This window comes from Salmo trutta, chromosome 23 (assembly GCF_901001165.1).
Source record: "Salmo trutta chromosome 23, fSalTru1.1, whole genome shotgun sequence".
Lineage (NCBI taxonomy): Eukaryota > Metazoa > Chordata > Actinopteri > Salmoniformes > Salmonidae > Salmo > Salmo trutta.
Window position 1 is genome coordinate 11,980,288 of NC_042979.1, and position 24,407 is coordinate 12,004,694.

General features: G+C 43.3%; 1 protein-coding gene across 3 annotated transcripts in view; it reads right to left on the bottom strand.

Moving 5' to 3' along the window:
* The window catches only part of rfx3 (regulatory factor X, 3 (influences HLA class II expression)), a 62,406-nt gene that overhangs the window by 9,185 nt on the left and 28,814 nt on the right, over positions 1 to 24,407 (bottom strand). For 2 of the 3 annotated variants that reach the window (XM_029708982.1, XM_029708981.1), the window contains exons 4-16: positions 21,319 to 21,592; positions 16,746 to 16,820; positions 16,266 to 16,447; positions 15,821 to 15,940; positions 12,298 to 12,422; positions 11,893 to 12,008; positions 4,006 to 4,121; positions 2,722 to 2,876; positions 2,504 to 2,601; positions 2,095 to 2,244; positions 1,621 to 1,829; positions 1,174 to 1,327; positions 1,019 to 1,061 (exon numbers count right to left, since the gene is read on the bottom strand). In XM_029708982.1, the coding sequence (XP_029564842.1) occupies positions 1,019 to 1,061; positions 1,174 to 1,327; positions 1,621 to 1,829; positions 2,095 to 2,244; positions 2,504 to 2,601; positions 2,722 to 2,876; positions 4,006 to 4,121; positions 11,893 to 12,008; positions 12,298 to 12,422; positions 15,821 to 15,940; positions 16,266 to 16,447; positions 16,746 to 16,820; positions 21,319 to 21,592 (1,817 nt within the window). The remainder of the gene's footprint in view (positions 1 to 1,018; positions 1,062 to 1,173; positions 1,328 to 1,620; positions 1,830 to 2,094; positions 2,245 to 2,503; positions 2,602 to 2,721; positions 2,877 to 4,005; positions 4,122 to 11,892; positions 12,009 to 12,297; positions 12,423 to 15,820; positions 15,941 to 16,265; positions 16,448 to 16,745; positions 16,821 to 21,318; positions 21,593 to 24,407) is intronic. The other variant, XM_029708983.1, reaches the window with a different exon arrangement.

The following is a 24,407-nucleotide window of genomic DNA, read 5'->3' on the forward strand; positions in this document are numbered from 1 at the left end:
GTTGCCTTTGATTGAGAGTCCTATATATAGGGATGTGTTTTGTTTGTTAGTGGGTAGTTGTCTTTAGCACTGCTGTTACGTGTATAGCCTGCTAAACTGTTTCCTGTCGTCATTTCGTTGTTTATTGTTTTTCCGTGTTCACAGTCTTTATCTAAAATAAATATAATGATGAGCACGCAACCCGCTGTGCCTTGGTCCTCTCTTCATGAAGACAGCCATTACAGTTATCAACCCGACCTTCAGTATGTTGGTCTGCACATAGTTTGTATTTCCGTTTTTTATTTTCAAGACTGATGCAATTCGCACGTGACAAAAACTTTCACAATACGGATGAGCCTAACCGAACGGCAACCACTTCTAGCTGATTGCGAGGAAACATGCTTCGGTCACCTACATTCGGTTACATTCAGCTACAGTTTACATATTGTGCATTACGTGCAACAGATGGAAAATACAAGCGACAGAACTAACAGGCGCCACAAAAAGTCGGGTAAAGAACCCTTTCCTGTGGACACCCTATCGCCACCTCCCACTGTCAAAAGGACCAACAGCACGTACAACCGTTAAAATAAGTGTAAATATCATCTTACTCAACATTCTGCCTTGTAGAGACTCTTGCTTATTTTTTAACAGCGACTTCTTTCTGACTGATAGTCATGGAGTAACCATGGTAACAGTCTGGTGTTTAGGCACGGCAACTGTTTAACAAAAGTTCCTCGCCTTTTCTTGTGAACATCTTAGTATTAAACGTAACTTCACAAAAATGCGAAATGATCCAATAGCTTCTCGACTGCAACTGACCGTAACATTTTTTGAATGGGTAATAATTGAAACTGCTATTCTCTAAGTTGCAGCACGTTGAGACGAAGGTAGGAGGAGGTACGACGCGTAACAAAAGAAGAATGACGCACAGCAATGCTGAACGGACATGGCTTCAAAGGGCTTAATAACTCCATGTAATGTGGAAGCAGAAGCCTACAGAGACTTAGCCTGTAGACACAGCTTGGGGTTGGCTTACCTTTGTCCATGTAAGCAGGCGACATGGCGTTGAGGTCATCGAACTGCAATACATTAAGCAGCACAAAGAAACCATACTGAGACTGAGGCAAGGAGTAATGGGAACATTACAATTATGTGCGTGTGTGGTGTGTGTTCATTTCATCGGGGCCTTACTTCTCCCATGACACCGATGGGCGTCTCGCCGGTTGCCTGGGCGACGCGGTGCTCCACCAGGTAGAACATGTACTCGTCGTAGAGCAGGCGGATCAGGTGGAACGAGCCGAAACTGGCCGCGCTGCGCAGAGTCAGGTCTCGAATCACCATGGAGCTGACAAAGAGATGGACAACGAGATCAACCACTGGAAAACTGCTAATAAGCTGCCAAACCAAATCAATTGATATGATAAACATTAAATATCACAACACACTACTTAAATTGGTTGAGGGAGCAAAAATATATCGTTTTTTTTTAAGTGTGTATGTTGTATTTTCTGTGAGTTGCGTACCAAAATAACACTTATTTTCTTTCACCATAAAATTAGGATGAATTCTATGGTACTCATAGAACCCATTCAATTTCTATGATCTCATTCAATTTATATGGACAGTACAGTAGCTGACCTGTAGAAGGACCACTTGAGCAGGAACTGCCGCGCAGCCCTGGGGAAACTGGGCCGGTCCTCGAAGGGCTGTAGGACCTGGGTGACCACGTTGTCCAGCCAGGCAGCCCACTGCTCCAGAGAGCTCTGCTGCTGCAGGGTGGCCTTGAAGTCCTGCTCTAACCTTTGAACCACACCCTCCTCACACTGACAAACCCACGACGCCTGCTCCTAAAGAAAGATAGAGCGAGAGAGGGAGGACGGGTCAGTGTGGGGTAACACAAACAAACATGCAAAAACACAGATGCACACGCAGCCCTTGATGAAATAAACAGCAACCTCAAGCAGGGAGAGGACATAGAGATAATGACAGATGGCTATACGGTGGACAGACGTGTCCCTCTAACTAAATACACAGACAGGCAGACCAAACCACATCCAGCCAGATGGAGGGACGGACAGCCAGACGGACAGCCAGCCAGAGGGACAGACAGACCTGCACGTTGGCGAAGTCGACGCGGTTGAGGTCGCTGAGCATCTGATTGATCTGGGAGGTGTTCTGCAACACGGCGCGGGCTGCCTGGGCCAGGTGGTTCAGACTAGTGTAACGACGCATCGTCTGAGAAAAGGCACTAACAGCGGCAACCTGCAGCCAATCAAACACACAGAGGATCAAACAGCAGCCAATTAAAATCAGACCAAGACCAGTCAGAAAAGATAAAAGAGAGGAAAGTCAGGATCAAACAAAATAGAGGCAATTTAAGTTTATTTGCCAATATGTGAGTGAGTGAGTGAGTGAGTGAGTGAGTGAGTGAGTGAGTGAGTGAGTGAGTGAGTGAGTGAGTGAGAGAGAGAGAGAGAGAGAGAGAGAGAGAGAGAGAGAGAGAGAAAGAGAGAGACTGTACCTTGGTCTGGATCATTCTCTGTGGAATGACGTTCATGGCATTGTTGAGCCAGCCTTCCAGGCTTTTGGCAAAGTTGCGGATGGCTTGAGTCAAGGCACCTACAGAGGAACAGATACAGAGGACAGCAGAATATATAAAGATCACCATTTTAATTCTGATACCCAACTAGGAATGAGCAAGAAAGTGTGTGTGTGTGTGACTGTGTGTCAGCCACTCACTGGGGATAGGTCTGAGGACATCAGGAATGAGGATCTCCACTAGGGCCTGGTACATCAGGTGGTCACAGGAACTCATCCACTTGAGCACAGCCTCGTTCCTACAGAGCACCACCAGCCTGGAGCAGGGCAAACGGCCCTCAATCTCACTCATACCACTGTGGAGACAGAGTTCAAGTAACAAAGTTACACATACTCGTCTTATATACTGGATCAGATTCACCTCAATCTCACTCGGCCTACTGTGTGTGTGTGTGTGTGTGTGTGTGTGTGTGTGTGTGTGTGTGTGTGTGTGTGTGTGTGGGGGGGGGGGGGGGGTTGAGTCATTACTGAATTATTTTATGTAGCAAATCAAATATTAAACCTTGTAAACAATTCATTTAAACCAGGTATTTATTTGAAACAGGTGTTTATTTGCTGAAAAGTGTGCCGTTGCCCATCTATTAAAAAGGGACAAGCGGCTATTTGCTTTTGATTGAAGTTTTACAGTAGTTACAGGGGTCGCGCACTGTCCCAATGAATTCACTATTCACTATATTTTTTTAAATCCCACCACTAGGCCTTTTTTGCTCCTGTATGAGCGGAGAAAAATACTTGTCAGCAGAGCAGAGAGAAATACTCCTCAGCGTTGCCACTGATCAAAGGATATTTGAAGCATTCAAGAAGAATCAGAGTCGAGGCCAACTTAATCTCGGGTTAACCCAGAACTAAAGTCAGCTGCCCGATTAAGTTCTGGGTCCAAACACAGACAGTCCATACACAGACAGGGGTCAAGAAATGCTAGAACGAGGAGCTCCACCCTCTCTCTTTGCAAGCTATGGGCCAAATATCCCCTCCCCTTCCGAAATTTGAACGATGCTAACATCTGCAAAATTCTGATTTGTCCAAATAACCAGAGACGAAAAACCCAAACACCAGAACTACTTCTTCTCGTTATCCTACACATCCCTTTCAGTCCAAACAGATTCTACAGTACTAGTCATCTGTCTACGAGATACAGGTGATAATGTGTATTGCTCATAGTATACCTGATAATATGGAGCATGCATAGGCTATAAGCATGTTCCAATATGTAAAAATAATTTTTGCAAATAATTTTACCAATATGATATTGGGCTCATTTCTCGAGGTAGAAATTATATTTTAGACGGTGTCAGCATAATTTTATTTTCATTCATTTTGGAGTAGAATATCCTTTTAAAAAGTCACCAGAACTGACCTTGAAGAGAGAGGGAGAGAACGAGTAAGAGAGAGAGAGAAACCGAGAGAGAAACCGAGAGAGCTGACCTGTTTTCTGTGATGGTGGTGCCCTCCACTAAGTCAGAGGGGGAATAGCGCCAGAATGTCTGCCACAGCTTCTCTATTAGACTGAACTGGAGGTTCACCACCACATCCAGAATGGCCTGCAAGAGAGACATGGTCAGCATGACACAACTGAGCTGAATAACTATTCACAGTCAAGCTGATTAGTGTGGATGAGCTGGTGTGGATCAATGAAGATGAAGACTTGTAAATATCATGCATGCCAAAGAAAGCTCCCATTAATCTGCACATGGCGACAGATTCAGACTTGGAAAATCGTTTTTGTTTTTTTAACACCTTTTGATTCAAGCACTTCTCAGTAGTTATATTCAGACTATTCAGACAGGTATTCAGACTTACCTAATGGGTGTGGCTCCCTTGCGCATACTGAATACTTTCAATTCAACTGCTGAAAACCCCTCACTCTTGCTGGCCAATAGATTCTCTCGTCGAGTGTTTGCTCAATAGGGTTTTCAGTACATTTATCTAAAGCCATCCCTTTAAGATTAAAAAATACTCTGATCTTGAAGATTACTTAGGGTTGGGAATGTATTTATGAATCATTTAAAAAAAGGTTGAGGAGAGCCTTTACCCACTAAATATATTGTTGAATGAAACGGTGCCGTTTAAGATGAGGGAGGACGATATTTGTTTTTATGAGCATGGCCTTATTTCTATTACAGCATATTGGATGACTGTTATTCATATTCCATTCACCCAGCTCAATGTAACATCGATAGGTTTAGGCTACTACATAATACTAAAATTTTCCCTATACCCATCATGAGGTTGGTACAACCTAGCCTATGAATGAAAGTTTACAACGCAGGTCGAGAGAAAGATTTGAGGTGACAGACAGTGACACATTCAATACAGCCTTGCACACTCTTGCCTGCATCTAGCTGATTTAGGGTGTAATCATTAGTTTAAAAGTTGCAAACAAGTTTCTATTGGACAAATTCAGGTATGTTTATCCCCATTTCATTCCGTATGCTTCTGTTTAAGAACGTTTTTCAACAGAATCGGCGGAATGAATACACCCTGATCACACGAAAACAGTTCAACTTCATAGCCACATATAAACACCTCGTTGTATTCCTTCTCGCATCTATGCTCTTTCCTCTTCTGACCGTTTCCCTTCACTTGTGGACTTCAATGACCAATACATCAGTTGTAGATGCAAAAAAAACTTTCCAAGCCAAACCTTCATATCATAACCGCTACACACAGCCTACATCGTTGTCACCATATTAGCTAAAGTAACGTCATAGCCAGCATAGCTAATAGAACTAACGCGTTAGTAAACCGGCTACAATCATGCTGTACAGTTTACAGTTAGTAAGCAGTTACAGCTGCGGGCCCCGGTGGCAATACATTTGTAAAACCAAAAGCTTACCTTGATTTGGAAAAGTTCAAGTGTTGGATAGTTATAGCCAGCTAGCTAACATAGCATCTCTCTGTCTGAGTAGGCTAAACAAGCTAGCTGCATTTGCTAGCTAAGTAATTGAAAGTATGTAGAAATGTATAAAAAAAGACTCATGAATTTGTTCAAAACTGTTCAAACTTTGTCTTTCTCTTTGAGTCTACTACTCACCACATTTTATTACCAGTTAGCTGGTAGCTTATGCTTTCAGTACTAGATTTGTATATGTATTTTTTTATTTTACCTTTATTTAACTAGGCAAGTCAGTTAAGAACAAATTCTTATTTACAACGATGGCCTAGGAACAGTGGGTTAACGGCCTTGTTCAGGGGCAGAACGGCATATTATTAACCTTGTCACCTCAGGGATTCGATCAGGCAACCTTTCGGTTACTGGCCCAACGCGCTAACCACTAGGCTACCTGCCACCCCTCATTTTCTGATCCTTTGATTGGGTGGACAAAATGTCAGTTCATGCTGCAAGAACTCCGATAGGTTGGAGGATGTCCTCCGGAAGTTATAATTACTGGGCAAGTCTATGGAATGGGGTGAGAGCCATGAGCCTCCTAGGTTTTGTATTGAAGTCAATGTACCCAGAGGGGGACGGATACTAGCTGTCCTCCGGCTACACCATGGTGCTACCTTACATTTTACATTTACATTTTAGTCATTTAGCAGACGCTCTTATCCAGAGCGACTTACAGTAGTGAATGCATACATTTCATTACATGCATTATTTTTTTTTTTTGCACTGGCCCCCCGTGGGAATCGAACCCACAACCCTGGCGTTGCACACACCATGCTGGTGTTAAAAACACCCTGCTCTACGAACTGAGCCACAGAGTGCTGTTGAGGCTACTGTAGACCATTGCAAAACAGGATATATTTTTAAATATTTCACTATTTACATTTTTATGCAATTCACTGAGGATGGTCCTCCCCTGAGGAGCATCTACTGGTGTACAATAGGGTTGAACAACTGTCCTACAAAATCGACCCTAATCCTTACTAATCATGGAACAGTAATGACAATGGTCCAGTTGTCGTGAACCGTGCACCAGGCTCCAGGTTTAAACTGCTATGTGTGGTCTGTGTCTCAAATTATTGCAAAACTTGTAATACAGTGCATTCGGAAAGTATTCAGACCCATGACTTTTGGACTAAATCGTTTTTTCCCCCTCATCAATCTACACACAATACCCCATAATGACAATGCAAAAACAGGTTTTTAGAAATTTTCGTTAATGTATTAAAAATAAAAAACTGAAATATCACTTTTACATAAGTATTCAGATCCTTTACTCAGTACATTGTTGAAGCACCTTTGGCAGCGATTACAGCCTCGAGTCTTATTGGGTTGTCTTCTTACACACCTGCATTGGCACACCTGTATTTGGAGAGTTTCTCCCATTCTTCTCTGCAGATCCTCTCAAGCTCTGTCAGGTTAGATGGGGAGTGTCACTGCACAGCTATTTTCAGGTCTCTCCAGAGATGTTCGATCGGGTTCAATTCTGGGCTCTGGCTGGGCCACTCAAGAACATTCAGAGTCTTGCCCCGAAGCCACTCCTGCATTGTCTTGGCTGTGCGATTAGGGTCTTTGTCCTGTTGGAAGGTGAACCTTTGCACCAGTCTGAGGTCCTGAGTGCTCTGGAGCAGGTTTTCATCAAGGATCGCTGTACTTGACTCTGTCCATCTTTCCCTCGATCCCGAGGAACACTGGAGCTCTATCAGAGTGACCATCGGGTTCTTGGTCACCTACCTGACCAAGGCCCTTCTCCCCCGATTGCTCAGTTTGGCCAGGCGGCCAGCTCTAGGAAGAGTCTTGGTGGCTCCAAACTTCTTCCATTTAAGAATGATGGAGGCCACTGTGTTCTTGGGGACCTTCAATGCTGCAGACATTTTTTGGTACCATTCCCAAGATCTGTGCCTCGATACAATCTTGTCTCGGAGCTCTATGGGCAATTCCTTCGACCTCATGGCTTAGTTTTTGCTCTGACATGCACGGACAACTGTGGGACCTTATGTAGACAGGGGTGTACCTTTCCAAATCATGTCCAATCAATTGTATTGACCACAGGTGGACTCCAATCAAGTTGTAGAAACATGTCAAGGATGATCAATGGAAACAGGATGCAACTGAGCTCAATTTCAAGTCTCATAGCAGAGGGTCGGAATACTTATGTAAATAAGGTATTTCAGTTTTTTATTTTTTAAATTTGAAAAAAATGCTAGAAACCTGTTTTCGCTTTGTCATTATAGGGTATTGTGTGTAGATTGATGAGGATTTTTTTTATTTAATCAATTTTAGAATAAGGCTGTAACGTAACAACATTTGGAAAAGTCAAGGGGTCTGAATACTTTCTAAATGCACTGTACGTTAACCTAATATGATCCACTATTGCTAGCGACTGAGGAACAACCACATGGATGTGACAGAAGAAAGAAAGTTAAACTAATCATGTAATGGAATAATGCAAAAATGTAGGCTACAAATTTAAGGGAACTAACACCAAAGTGGCAGTTATAAATGTATGTGAGTATTACTGGCGGAGGCTACTGATAGTGGCTAATATTTAATATGATAGGCTACAAATAGGAAACAGAGAAAGTTGGGGCATATAATTAAAACATTGAGAGTGCTCAAAGGTTAAATTTGTTGCAACATTGCGCACATTGTTGCCCTGTGACCAGTAGGCAACCCATTTGGTTTATGTCTCCAAGTTGAATCCCTGGAAGCTAAAAAGCTCCAGGTCATCTACAAGACCCTACTAGGTAAAGTCCCCCCTTATCTCAGCTCGCTGGTCACCATAGCAGCACCCACCTGTAGCATGCGCTCCAGCAGGCATCTCTCTCTGGTCACCCCCAAAGCCAATTCCTCCTTTGGCCGTTTCTCCTTCCAGTTCTTTGCTGCCAATGACTGGAACGAACTACAACAATCTCTGAAACTGGAAACACTTATCTCCCTCACTAGCTTTAAGCACCAGCTGTCAGAGCAGCTCACAGATTACTGCACCTGTACATAGCCCATCTATAATTTAGCCCATACAACTACCTCTTCCCCTACTGTATTTATTTATTTAGCTCCTTTGCACCCCATTATTTATATTTCTACTTTGCACTTTCTCCCACTGCAAACCTACCATTCCAGTGTTTTACTTGCTATATTGTATTTACTTTGCCGCCATGGCCTTTTTTGCCTTTACCTCCCTTATCTCACCTCATTTGCTCACATTGTATATAGACTTATTTTTGTACTGTATTATTGACTGTATGTTTGTTTTACTCCATGTGTAACTCTGTGTTGTTGTATGTGTCGAACTGCTTTGCTTTATCTTGGCCAGGTCGCAATTGTAAATGAGAACTTGTTCTCAACTTGCTTACCTGGTTAAATAAAGGTGAAATAAAAAATGTTTTTAAAAAAAGGCCATACAATCAAAATTCTGCATAACGTCACAGCATTTATGCTTCACTCTGTGTAAGGGGCAGACATACCTGTCATGTTGATATGCTTTTCAGTTCACTGCCATATGACTAGTTTCACATTAAATCTCTCTGCATTTGTCAATCATCTCTCTGTTATTTGCATGAAGAATAGATGGAGGAAAAGAGGACGCAGATCAGGCTGCCTTTTGAGAATCCGTAGGCAAGCGAGTAAACTCCCACTGCCATCAATACTACTTGCTAACATGCAATCATTGGAAAATAAAATTGATGACCTACGATTATGATTATCCTACCAACGGGACATTAAGAACTGTAATATCTTATGTGTCACCGAGTCGTGGCTGAACGACGACACGGATAATATAGAGCTGGAGGGATTTTCAATGCACCAGCGGAACAGAGAAGCTACGTCTGGTAAGACGAGGGGTGGGGGTGTGGGTCTTTATGTCAATAACAGCTGGTGCGCGATGCCTAATATCAAAGAAGTCTCAAGGTATTGCTCGCCTGAGGTCGAGTACCTTATGATAAGCTGTAGACCACACTATCTACCAAGAGAGTTCTCATCTATATTATTCGTAGCCGTCTATTTACCACCACAGACCGATGCTGGCACTAAGACCGCACTCAACCAACTGTATAAAGGCCATAAGCAAACAAGAAAATGCTCATCCAGAAGCACCGCTCCTAGTGGCCGGGGACTTTAATGCAGGCAAACTTAAATCAGTTTCACCCAATTTTTACCAGCATGTCACATGTGCAACCAGAAAAAGAGAAAAAAAGGACCACCTTTACTCCACACACAGAGATGCATACAAAGCTCTCCCTCGCCCTCCATTTGGCAAATCTGACCATAATTATATCCTCCTGATTCCTGCTTACAAGCAAAAACTAAAGCAGGAAGTACCAGTGACTCACTCAACACGGAAGTGGTCAGATGACGCGGATGCTACGCTACAGGACTGTTTTGCTAGGACAGACTGGAATATGTTCCGGGACTCATCCAATGGCATTGAGGAGTATACCACCTCAGTCATCGGCTTCATCAATAAGTGCATCGACAACGTCGTCCCCACAGTGAACGTATGTACTTATCCCAACCAGAAGCCATGTATTACAGGCAACAGCCACATCGAGCTAAAGGCTAGAGCTGCTGCTTTCAAGGAGCTGGACACTAATCCGGACACTTATAAGAAATCCCGCTATGCCCTCAGACGAAACATCAAACAAGCAAAGTGTCAATACAGGATTAAGATTGAATCCTACTACACCGGCTCTGACGCTTGTTAGATGTGGCAGGGCTTGAAAACTATTACGGACTACAAAGGGAAACCCAGACGCGAGCTGCCCAGTGACGCGAGCATACCAGACGAGCTAAATGCCTTTTATGCTCGCTTCGAGGCAAGCAACACTGAAGCATGCACGAGAGCACCGCAGTCTGGATGACTGTGTGATAACGCACTCCGTAGCCGATGTGAGCAAGACCTTTAAACAGGTCAACATTCACAAAATCGCGGGGCCAGATGGATTACCAGGATGTGTACTCAAAACATGCGTGGACCAACTGACAAGTGTCTTCACTGACATATTCAACCTCTCCCTGACCGAGTCTGTAATACCTACATGTTTCAAGCAGACCACCATAGTCCCTGTGCCCAAGGAAGCGAAGGTAACCTGCCTAAATGATTACAGCCCCGTAGCACTCACGTCGGTAGCCATGCAGTGCTTTGAAGGCTGGTCATGGCTCACATCAACACCCTCCTCCCGGATACCCTAGACCCACTCCAATTCGCATACCACCCCAACAGATTCACAGATGACGCAATCTCAATCGCACTCCACACTGGCCTTTCCCACCTGGACAAAAGGAACACCTATGTGAGAATGCTGTTCATTGACTACAGCTCAGTGTTCAATACCATAATGCCCATGAAGCTCATCACTAAGCTAAGGACCCTTGGACTAAACACCTCCCTCTGCAACGGGATCCTGGATTTCCTGACGGGCTGCCCCCGGGTGGTAAGGGTAGGCAACAACACGTCTGCCACGTTGATCCTCAACACCGGGGCCCATCAGGGTTGTGTACTTAGTCCCCTTCTGTACTCCCTGTTCACCCACGACTGCGTGGCCAAACACAACTCTAACACACCATCTTTAAGTTTGCTGACGACACGTCTGATCACCAACAACGATGAGACAGCCTATAGGGAGGAGGTCAGAGAACTGTCAGTGTGGTGCCAGGACAACAACCTCTGCCTCAATGTGAGCAAGACAAAGGAGCTGATCGTGTACCTCAGGAAAAGGTGGACAGAACAGGCGCTACAGAGGGTAGTACGTAAGGCCCAGTACATCACTGAGGCCAAGCTTCCTGCAATCCAGGACCTATATAATAGGCGGTGTCAGAGGAAAGCCCATAAAATTGTCAGAAAATCCAGTCACCCAAGTCATAGACTGTTTTCTCCGGAGTGCCAAGTCTAGGAACAAAAGGCTCCTTAACAGCTTCATCCCCAAGCAATAAGACTGCTGAACTATTAATCAAATGGCAACCGGACTATTGCATTGACCCCCCCCCCCCCCCCCACACTGACTCGGTACCCCCTGTATATAGCCTCGTTATTACTATGTTACTTTCTATAATTTTTTACTTTAGTTTATTTGGTAAATATTTTCTTAACTCTTCTTGAACTGCATTGTTGGTTAACAGCTTGTAAGTAAGCATTTCACAGTAAGGTCTACACTTGTTGTATTCGGCGCATGTGACAAATAAAGTTTGATTTGATTTGTAGATACACCTCCATTTCTGCAATCTCCACCCCAAACGGATACCTGTTGGCCACATTCGATTCCCCTTGCTTAAGTTCAAGGTCAGAATGTTTGCAGAGAGGAAAGTGCATGAAAAAAGAATGAAGTTCCATTTACATGCGCGTATCTCCGGTCTGAATTTACCCCGTAGAGAATAATACAAACTTTCCTGTAGAACTTTGTTAGAGGTGATGGATAATCTCTGACCTCACAGTGCTCTCTGTATAGTGACTGGAGAGCTTTGATGTCATCTGGGCCGATGTTGTCCATGTTGGTCTCTCCCAGGTCCAACTCCACAAAGTCTGGCAGCGCCCGGGACGCGTCTGTCAGGGAGAGACGCATGGAAATCAGACAAGGTCAACAACAACTCACGTTATGAATCCAGTATAAAGCAGAGGAACACAGGGGTAAATATTTAACAAGGAAATACTGAAGGCTGAGAAAATCCGATCAGTGGTTCATTGCAGAATATAACCGACAGGGGAACCCTTACAGCACTCAGCGGAGGAGCACTTTCATGAAGTGGTATCAAAACTTATTGTGTCATAACAAGGGAACATGCTGAAAGTCACTTAGTCTACACACACAGAAGCATACACACCGCTCACTCACCCAGGTACTGCTGGTGGTGCTGGCTCTGTGCAATGACGGTCTGCTCCGCTGCACTGGGGGTGTGCTGGCCACCGCCTGAGAAGTTCTCCCCAGACACACCGTCAACCTTCTGCACCGGCTTAAACCTACAATGACAATGGCTCAGTCAGTACTGTTTGTATATGTACACTGAGTATACCAAACATTAGGAACACCTTCCTAATATTGAGTTGCACCCCCTTTTGCCCTCAGAACAGCATGGACTCTACAAGGTGTCGAAAGCATTCAACAGGGATGCTGGCCCATGTTGATTCCAATGCTTCCCACAATTGTGTCAAGTTGGCTGGATGTCCTTTGGATGGTGGACCATTCTTGATACACAGGGGAAACTCTTGAGCATGAAAAACCCAGCAGTTGCAGTTCTTGACACAAACCGGTGCGCCTGGCACCTACTACCACACCCCGTTCAAAGGCACTTACATATTTTGTCTTGCCCATTCACCCTCTGAATGGCACACATACACAATCCCTGTCTCAATTGTCTCGAGGCTTAAAAGTCCTTATTTGACCTGTCTCCTCCACTTCATCTACACTGATTGAAGTGGATTTAACAAGTGACATCAATAAGGGATCATAGCTTTCATCTGGATTCAACTGGTCAATCTATGTCATGAAAAGTGCAGGGTTCTTAATGTCACTGTAAGTATGCACTGTATGTACAGTACATTCGGAAAGTATTCAGACCCCTTCCCTTTTTTCACATTATTACGTTACAGCCTTATTCTAAAATGGATTAAAAAAATAAAACAATACCCCATAATGAAAAAATTGAAACAGTTTTTTTTAATAAACTGAAATAACTTATTTACATAACTATTCAGACCCATTGCTATGAGACTCGAAATTGAGCTCAGGTGCATCCTGTTTCCATTGATTATCCTTGATATGTGGACTCCAATCAAGTTGTATAAACATGTGGTCAATTCAATTGATTGGACATGATTTGGAAAGGCACACACCTGTCTATATAAGGTCCCACAGTTCACAGTGCATGTCAGAGCAAAAACCAAGCCATGAGGTCGAATGAATTGTCCGTAGAGCTCCGAGACAGGATTGTGTGAGGCACCGATCTGGGGAAGGTTACCAAAAAATGTCTGCAGCGCTGAAGGTCCCCAAGAACACAGTGGCCTCAATCATTCTAAAATGGAAGAAGTTTGGAACCACCAAGACTCTTCCTAGAGCTGGATGCCCGGCCAAACTGAGCAATCGGGGGAGAAGGGCCTTGGTTAGGGAGGTGACCAAGATCCTGATGGTCACTCTGACAGAGCTCCAGAGTTCCTCTGTGGAGATGGGAGAACCATCCAGAAGGACAACCATCTATGCAGCACTCCACCAATCAAGCCTTTGTGGTAGAGTGGCCAGCCAGAAGCCACTTCTCAGTAAAAAGAAACGACAGCCCGCTTGGAGTTTGCCAAAAGGCACCTACAGGACTCTGACCATGAGAAACATTATTCTCTGGTCTGATGAAACCAAGATTGAGCTCTTTGGCCTGAATACCAAACGTCAAGTCTGGAGGAAACCTAGCACCATCCTTACGGTGAAGCATGGTGGTGGCAGCATCATGCTGTGGGGATGTTTTTCAGCAGCAGGGACTGGGAGGCTAGTCAGGATCGAGGGAAAGATGAACGGAGCAAAGTACAGAGAGATCCTTGATGAAAACCTGCTCCAGAGCGCAACGAGGACAACGAGCCTAAGCACACAGCCAATACAATGCAGGAGTGGCTTCGGGACAAGTTTCTGAATGTCCTTGAGTGGCCCAGCCAGAGCCCAGACTTGAACCCGGACAAACATTACTGGAGACTTGCATTGACGCTCCCCAGCCAACCTGACAGAGCTTGAGAGGATCTGTAGAGAAGAATGGGAGAAACTCCCCAAATACAGGTGTGCCAAGCTTGTAGCGTCATACCCAAGAAGACTCGAGGCTGTAATCGTGGCCAAAGGTGCTTCAACAAGGTACTGAGTAAAGGGTCTGAATACTTATTGAAATGTGTTATTTCAGTTGTATTTTTTTTTATATATACATTTGCAAACATTTCTAAAAACCTGTTTTTGCTTTGTCATTATTGTGTATCGTGTGTAGATTGTTGAGGGAAAAAACTATTTGATCAATTTTAGAGTAAAGCTGTAACGTAACAAAATGTGTAAAAGGTAAAGGGGTCTGAATACTTTCCGAATGCACTGTATGTATGTATGTACGTACAGTTGAAGTCGGAAGTTTACATACACCTTAGCCAAATACATCTAAACTCACTTTATCCCAATTCCTGACATTTAATCCTAGTAAAAATTCCCTGTTTTAGGTCAGTTAGGATCACCACTTTATTTTAAGAATGTGAAATGTCAGAATAATAATAGAGAGAATGATTTATTTCAGCTTTTATTGCTTTCATCACGTTCCCAGTGGGCCAGAAGTTTACATACACTCAATTAGAATTTGGTAGCATTGCCTTTAAATTGTTTAACTTGAGTCAAACGTTTTGGGTAGCCTCCCACAAGCTTCCCACAATAAATTGGGTGAATTTTGGCCCATTCCTCCTGACAGAGCTGGTGTAACTGAGCCAGGTTTGTAGGCCTCCTTGCTCGCACACGCTTTTTCAGTTCTGCCCACACATTTTCTATAGGATTGAGGTCTTTGTGATGGCCACTTCAATACCTTGACTTTGTTGTCTTTAAGCCATTTTGCCACAAGATTGGAAGTATGCTTGGGGTCATTGTCCATTTGGAAGACCCATTTGCGACCAAGCTTTAACTTCCTGACTGATGTCTTGAGATGTTGCTTCAATATATCCACATCATTTTCCTTCCTCATGATGCCATCTACTTTGAGAAGTGCGCCAGTCCCTCCTGCAGAAAAGCACCCCCACAACATGATGTTGCCACCCCCGTCCTTCACGGTTGGGATGGTGTTCTTCGGCTAGCAAGACTCCCCCTTTTTCCTACAAACATATTGGTCATTATGGCCAAACAGTTCTATTTTTGTTTCATCAGACCAGAGGACATTTCTCCAAAAAGTACGATCTTTGTCCCCATGTGCAGTTGCAAACCGTAGTCTGGCTTTTTTATGGCGGTTTTGGAGCAGTGGCTTCTTCCTTGCTGAGCGGCCTTTCAGGTTATGTCGACATAGGACTCGTTTTACTGTGGATCTAGATACTTTTGTACCTGTTTCCACCAGCATCTTCACAAGGTCCTTTGCTGTTGTTCTGGGATTGATTTGCACTTTTCACGCCAAAGTACGTTCCTCTCTAGGAGACAGAACGCGTCTCCTTCCTGAGTAGTATGACGGCTGCATGGTCCCATGGTGTTTATACTTGCGTACTATTGTTTGTACAGATGAACGTGGTACCTTCAGGCGTTTGGAAATTGCTCCCAAGGATGAACCAACTATAGTTTGTTAACAAGAAATTTGTGGAGTGGTTGAAAATGAGTTTTAATGACTCCAACCTAAGTGTATATAAACTTCTGACTTCAACTGTATGTGTTGTACCTCTGTTTCTGTTGGACAGGCTGCTGTCTGAGGGCCATGTACTGCATGTCCTCCTGCAGTCTGTTGAGAGGAGAGTCCGGCTTCAGCCGGATCCCATAGTAGTGGTACTTTGAGTTCCCCCTACAACACACACACAGGAATGAACAGACAGCTAACATTTTTTCAGTGTTTCCCCAATATTAATTTAGCAGCCCCAAAATATTTTAATTTGTTTATATATATATTTTTTAAACATGCTGTAATACCAAACAAGAAATAATAATGAAGACAACCAAGGAAAAAGGAAAGGACAAGGACAAGACTAAACTGAAGGCGTCAGAGGAGAGTGAGGGAGAGCAGAACCTTGGGACTTGAGATGCAGTGACAGGTTAGGGGAGAAGGGGAGGAGGGGGGAGCAAGGTGCAGAGGGAGTTATCAGAGCGTGTCTGTAAACTCAGTAGCTCACCTTGTGCCGAGGCGTCGCGTGCGTAGCCCCATGAAGATAGAGCGGATGAGTTTGCCGAAGGAAGCGGCGTTGACCGGGTCCAATTTCTGCTCCTGGCAGTGGCGCAAGTAGTGGTTGTAGAGGGTGGAGCGAGGCAGACTCACCCCCTCCGCAGTCTCATAGTTATCCAGTAGCCATTGCAGCTGTGGGGGAGAGAAGATATGCTGTCAATTACACACATGTATGTCACTACACCTCTCTGTAATCCACAGCAGATGCATGTTTCACCCCCCACTTGTCTGTAAATACCAACACCCCCTTTCCTAGCTTTAAAAGCACAATTAACTAAAGCAGCAAAAAAATTAAATTGGAGCATAGGAAGCACCCCCACGAACCATAGAGAGAAAGAGAGGGAGAGGCAAGGAGAGAGATTTGGAGGTACTAGAGAGTGAGAACAGCTATACAGGGCAGGCAGGCAAGGCGTTTAGAGTGGCGACTTACATGGCTGTTGAGCAGCGAGCTTCTCTGACTGGATAAACCTTCAGTCTTTTGGAGCGTCTCAATCGCCATTTCAATCTGATAGACCAAGGAGCAAAGAATAGAAGGAAAAACAAAAACAACAAAGGAAAAAGTTGCACTAGAATACTGACACAGTACTGACACACATAGAAAATCAGAAAAATCCAGAACAGCTCCGAAAGCAAGCGTCACCCAAACTAGTGCCAAAAGTATAGCAAAGTCAGTTTAAACTTAAATTAACCTAACTGTCTTTTGAATTACATTTCCCATTGTCTTAATGAAGCAGTGTGCTAACAGAAAGTTAAGCGGCAGGTAGCCTAGTGGTTACAGCGTTGGGCCAGTAACCGAAAGGTTGCTGGATCAAATCCCGGAACTGACAAGGTACAGATCTGTGGTTCTGCCCCTGAACAAGGCAGTTAACCCACTGTTCCCAGGTAGGCCGTCATTGCAAATAACAATTTGCTCTTAACTGACTTGCCTGGTTCAATAAATAAACAAGCGCCACGGTAATCAGAAGCTGTGAAACGACCATTTTCAGCCACCAAAGGAGAGCACAGATCCACTGAGGTAGACCACACTCATTGCGCATGTTGGAGCAGACCAATTTTTTAAAGTCCTTTCAAAGTGTGTTGTATTATAGTTCTAAAAATGGTCAGACTTGCGACTCCATGTCGACTTACTTTACAAAAATCATGTGATCAAAGGTCATGCAGTTTTTGATGAAGTCGCTGCAGTTGCTTCTCACCTGCATTGTGGGAGGCACTATGCGTCAACCAATCATTAGGGTATTTTTGTTGGACCTGTCTCAAAATACACATCTGCCAAGTATAATAGTCGATGTACATGATAGTACGATACATTGTAGCTGGTTCCATCAGATAACCTGGCACACGGTAGCCCTTTGCCCTATGCTAACCTCACCAGATGACAGGGATGATTTCCTGGAACAAGTTCTACATCAGCCAATTCCAAATGTTGACATAGATTGAGGTGAACAAACGCTTTTCCATAACAGCGTCCTTAACAAAGTCAAGCACTCTCGTTATCATCCTACAGATGGCAGTATTGCAGTAATAGTGTTAAGTTATTTTAAAGAACCCACATTTGCAAGCATCCACACTAGAGGAAAGATTGATGTTTATCGTTCTACAGTACATCTGTCAATCAACTGATCAACACACCCTACCGCACGCTGTAGGCCTACTAATAAGGTGGTAACAAGATCATTCCGTGCTTTCAGGGTGTCTTTATTGTCATAGTGACAACTGCATATAATACAATGAAAAATAACTTTAAAAAAACAGTATTTAAATGTATTAACTCAACAGCACTTCTTTTACATCGCCAGCACATCTTTTACAGCATGTCACTGCTCGCGTCGTTGCCCAAGTGTTTCTCCTTGATTGTGTAAGGCGTGGATAGAAAGACGAGCTGAACAACTTCTCTCTTCGACGATTCATATTTCATCTTATTGCTAGCTCAGCACAGAACATGACAACCCAGGAACAAACCTTCCCCCATGCAGGTCAACTATTCCATAGGGCAGCCTCGGCTTCCAGGCCTGTGAGGTGAAAGCCTATTAGAGGATACCTGTAGCGATTACGCCCTCGCCTGGCGAGGAGACACTTTTTACAATTATAACCTACAACTTGTCGTTTACCTTACATTTGATGTAAATGACAAAAATGAAATGGTATGTTCTGTTAGTCATTCCAATCACGTGTTTTCACCAGAGGAGCTTGTCCCCAAACAGCCTATTACAAGCACAGTTATAACGAAACAACCTAAAAATCACTCACTTCACATGGCTTGGAGGGGTGGCACAAATGTAGAACTACATATTAGGCCTACACTAATTGTGGTAGTGTGTTGTGCCGGCAAAACCTTGCAAATAAAGATTACAGATACATTTTATGAGGAGCTTCTTGTTGGAGTCCCTCTTCCAGACGACACATAAGCTACTGGCAGAGCTACATAAATAATATTTGCTAATATAGGCTATATTACATAGACGTGTAGGCTACACTTACAATGTTTTATATGCGTTTTTATAATCATCTACTTTGTCATATATGTGTTATTTGACTCGAGGACCAACAATGGAGCGATTTTTCCTCAAATAAAAACCTTGCTGTCTCTGGGCTTTTTGCCTTCGTGGGTCAAGCCACCAATTAATGATAGCAGTAAGGGTAAATTACAGCTAGACGATATATACACAAAACTATGTGGAGACCCCTTCAAATTGGTGGATTTCTGACATGTGTATACTAGAACATGACAGGTGTATAAAATCGAGCACACAGCCATGCAATCTCCATAGGAAACATTGGCAGTAGAATGACCTTACTGAAGAGCTCAGCGATTTTCAACGTGACACCATCATAGGATGCCACCTTTCCAACAAGTCAATTTGTAAAAGTTCTACCATGCTAGAGCTGCCCCAGTCAACTGTAAGTGCTGTAAAATGTCTAGGAGCAAAAACGGCACAGCTGCGAAGTGGTAGGCAACACAAGCTCAAAGAATGGGACCGCCGAGCGCTGAAGCGCGTAAAAATCGTTTGTCCTCGGTTGCAACTCACTACCGAGTTCCAAACTGCCTCTGGAAGCAATGTCAGCAAAATAACTGTTCGTCTGGAGCTTCATGAAATGGGTTTCCCTGGCCGAGCAGCAACACACAAGCCTAAGATCACCATGCGCAATGCCAAGCGTTGGCTGGAGTGGTGAAAAGCTCGCCGTCATTGGACTCTGGAGCAGTGTAAACGCGTTCTCTGGAGTGATGAATCACGCTTCACCATCTGGCAGTCTGACGGACGAATCTGGGTTTGGCGGATGCCTGAAGAACGCTACCTGCCACGATGCATAGTGCCAACTGTAAAGGTTGGTAGAGGAGGAATAATGGTCTAGGGCTGTTTTTCATGGTTTGGGCTAGGCCCCTTAGTTCCCTGTTTCAGCATGACAATGCCCCCGTGCACAAAGCGAGGTCCATACAGAAATGGTTTGTCGAGATCGGTGTGGAAGAACTTGACTAGCCTGCACAGACGTTGACCTCAACCCCATCAAACACCTTTGGGATGAATTGGAACGCCGACTGCGAGCCAGGCCTAAATCGCCCAACATCAGTGCCCGACCTCACTAACGCTCTTGTTGCTGAATGGAAGCAAGTCCCCGCAGCAATGTTCCAACATCTAGTGGAAAGCCTTCCCAGAAGAGTGGAGGCTGTTAAAACAGCAAAGGGGGACCAACTCCATATTAATACCCATGATTTTAGAATGAGATGTTCAACGAGCAGCTGTCCACATACTTTAGGTCATGTAGTGTATTTGACAAGACCGCGAGCATCAGTTTAAAAAAAAAAAAACAATTTGCGAATATACAACGTACATGTTGTACAATCCTCCTACATCTTTACTGCTGTGAAAGCACATGAATGTGTGACTAATATATGCAAAAACATGAACATTTTGTCTAACGTTAGTACTAATAGCTAGTACCCTAGTCAAGGATGCCTCAATGCAATGTTGGCACAAAACACTTTGTTACAGACCAATTGCCATAATGCTTCTACACCTGCATTACTTGCTGTTTGGGGTTTTAGGCTGGGTTTCTGTACAGCACTTTGAGATATCAGCTGATGTAAGAAGGGCTATATAAATAAATTTGAACAAAAGCGAATATTGAATTTTAAGGTTTAAAATATCCCTCTGGTGGCCAGGGTTGATTTTAAGAAATGCCATTGGTTGGTGGATATAAAGTCTAAGGTCTTTGACAGGAAATAATCAGGAAATAATCACGGTCATCTGGTGAGGTTAGCATAGGGCTAACGTGTGCCAGACTGTCTGATGGGACTAGCTACAACGTAGCTTGTATCAAAATCGACGATTTTAACTGGCTGATGAAGATTTTTAGACAGAGAAATTGTTTACATTTAAACTGTTTCTAATGTTCGCAAGTATGGCCTCGTTATGTTTTCAGTTTGTGAGTGTGTGATATGGGGGTATAATGTTTTGTGACATTTATACAGAAAAACATTTAGAAATAATAGCAGCTTTGTTGACACTGCCATGTTGGTCTGAGCCTTGCTGTTAGAAGAAAAAAAAAACTACCACTACAAAACCACTACAGTGTCCGACTTTCGGCTGTCGAAGATGCAACTCCTGACTTCACTCGCCGGCTTTCCTCTACAGAAGTCTTCGTTACGCTTACTGCTCAAACACACCCATTGTGTTTTGTATTAAAAGCTTCACGACACAGTAAAGCAGTACTAACAAATATTATTTCCTATTTATTTTAATCTTTAGTTAAAACACAGCACGAGAGGAAATTCCAATTCACAGCACTGGAAAGGGTAGATACGTATAGAAAGTACTACCTGAGAAGACCACAGGACAGAGGGAGACTGGACAAAATAACACATTCTCAGACACTGACATAGAAGCTAAGTGGTACTATAGTTACTCAAGAAAGGCTTCAGATATGCATTATGGCAGGCAGGAGAGAGTAGCCTGACAGACAGACAGACTGACAGGACGAGAAGAGTAAGTAAAGGGGGGCCGTACACTCACAGTGGACGGGGAGGCTCGGGTAGTCTGGGTGGCTGGGTGGGGGGCAGAGTTGTCCATGGAGTTGCCCCCGATGAGGTAGGCTCCAGAGCTGCTGATGATCTGCCCCCCGGCCAGACCCATGGTCAGACCCCCGTTCCCCCCTCCGTTGTTGGCCATGCCATGGGACGACACCACTGTAGACACCTCGGACGAGCTGCCCTGCGTGTCAAAGTAGCTCCCTCCACTGTTCTGGCTGTACACCTGGGGCTCGGAGTACGAGTACGTCCGTCTGGGCAAAAACATCGGAGGGAAAAGTTAGGAATTTCCCCCCCCCCCCGGAGTGATAGGTCAGGATAATTTCCTTCTACATAAAGGCAAGTTTGAATAGTGCTAGAGTGCCTATTTGATGTGAATTAGCGGTGCCATTCTGAGCCTTCACGGGAAGGCAATATTCCTGTGTTAATGAAAGTGGAGTTTCCATAGTTACACAAATCACCTGAGGAGTCGCCGTGCCGACAGAGATTTGTGTGATTGTCGTTTTCCTCTGCAGTGACTCAGACCATTACCTTGGCCTCTGATATAATGACACCCTTCAGTGCCTTGACACAACAGGTGTTGTGGACCAGAAACATATTCTCTCTCTCAGACCTTTATATACATTGCCCTACATATAAATTTGGGACAATGATGCTAAAACTTTAAAATGTGGCTCTATACTCCATTTTGGATTTGAGATCAAATGTTTCATATGAAGCGACAGTACAGCATGTCACTGCTGTACTTTTACTTGAGGATATTTTCATACATATCTGTTTCACCGTTAAGAAATGAATGCACTTTATGCATCTAGTCCTCCCATTTGAGGGTGTCATAAGTATTTGGACAAATTAATTTATAATGTATTACATTTCATCAAAAATGTTGTATTTGGTCTAGAGTTGTCACGATACCCGAATTTTGACTTCCATACGGATACCAGTTTTAGTGTAACAATACTCGATACCATCACAATACTCGATACGCAAAAAAAAGTCAAAGAAAGGCGCTTGATCCAGACAGATCTTTTGAGTTCAATATCATTACATTTCAAATGTTATATGTCCATTTTTTCAGAGACAGCCATGTATATGCATTCATGAATTTGACTTTGTTTTTACCAATCTAACTACGTAACAACATAATAGTAATAATATATTTTAATGGTAAATCTCTATTGATGAACTGGGTAAATCAAGATATAATCAAGCCTAGGCCTATTCCTAATACAGGGAAATGCATATTCAATAGGAGTGTGCGCATGCATTGAGTTATTGAGCTTGATTTGGCTGCTTTCATGGGGCTTCAGAGGGAAAAAACTATCCGTTTCCCTTCCATTTGGGACTTATTATACGGCTGAACAAGATTTGCATAAAAGAAGCAATCTCTTATTTTATAAAAGTGTGCGCTGTCTCTTTAAGACCCAGTAAAGAAGTAATTCACACACACAGTCAGTTGCTCTGAACTGAATTAATAAAGTTTGTGGTGACAATCAGCATATTTTGCATTATGGTTTGCACATTATCACAAAAAAGTACTAGGGTAGTAAATTGATGTTAGCTTCAGCTGTAAGCTAGCAAGAAAAGTGAGCCTACAAAACTGGAAGCTAACAGTTTCTTCTTGCATTGTAAAGCATTCTAGTCTGTAACGGACATAGTTTTGCAAACAGTAATTAACAACATTGTGTTGAAACTGTGTGTTAGCTTCTATGCAGCATGAGTGGGAAGCTAACGTTACGCAGCCCAGACTCCCAGTGAGTGCAGTGGTTCAGGCTAGAGCCAGCAAGGAGTAATTGTAGCAGGCACAGTGCACTCGCGCTATGAAAGAGACATTGACTTGCTGATAGACAGACTTGATCCTCTCTCAATCAGTAGACGAAGTGAGACACATTTGACAGAAGTACTGAAAGTAGCAAACATTTGAGTACCAAACTGTTTTTCATGTTCTAGTATCAAAAAGGCACAGAAGTTTCGGTATACCATGCAACACTAATTTGGTCCCATATTCCCAGCATGCAATGACTACATCAAGCTTGGGACTACAAATTTGTTGGATTCATCTGCGGTTCGTTTTGGTTATGTTTTGGATTATGTTATACCAAATAGAAATGAATGGTAAATAATCTAGTGTGTCATATGTGATAATTATGCCTCCAACTTTTTCGCTCATTAGTCACGATTCATTCATGATTATCCGTAATGGTAGCCTCCACATTAATGTAGACGTATTCAGAAACATATTATATAATTATTGACAATAAAAGTGACTCCAAAATGAGACAATACATTATTTACCATTAATTTCTATTGGGCACAACATAATCCGAAACACAACATAAACAAACTGCAAATGAATCCAACAAGTTTCTAGAGTCACAAGCTTGACGCAGTGTTTGTGTGCTAGGAATATGGGACCAAATACTAAACTAGACAAAATGAAATACATTATAAGTGACATTGTCCACATACTTTTAAATGGGGGGCCAAGATACATAAAGTGCTTTCATTTCTAAATGATGAAACAGATATGTAATAAAATACCCTCAAATAAAAAGGTGACATTCTGTACTCGCTTGTATATAATCCAAAGAACAGAAATCGGACAGAACTCTGGCAAATAAACTTAAATTGACATATTTTTAGTGCAGCAAGAAAAACGTCAATTTAAGTGTATTTACCAGAATGCTGTCCTATTTCTGTTCTCTCGCCTCACAAAACATTTGATCTGAAATCCAAAGCCAAATCAAAAGCGCCACGGGGGGCCAGCACAGAAAAAAAAAAAATGAAATGTATGCATTCACTACTGTAAGTCGCTCTGGATAAGAGCGTCTGCTAAATGACTAAAATGTAAAATGTAAATGCAAATAAATCTGTAGAGGAGTGCATAAGACTTATGCCGAAACTCTGGAGAGATACCAGGTTATGGAGGAACGTTTAGGGCACCAGAATGATTCTTGTTGACAAATCATCTGAACGGTAAGAAATAACCCCTGCCCTTTTTTCATGTACTCTTTTGGTGTGCAGTGAATCTACTTCTATACCCAATAGAACTGTGGAGGGGACAAGCAG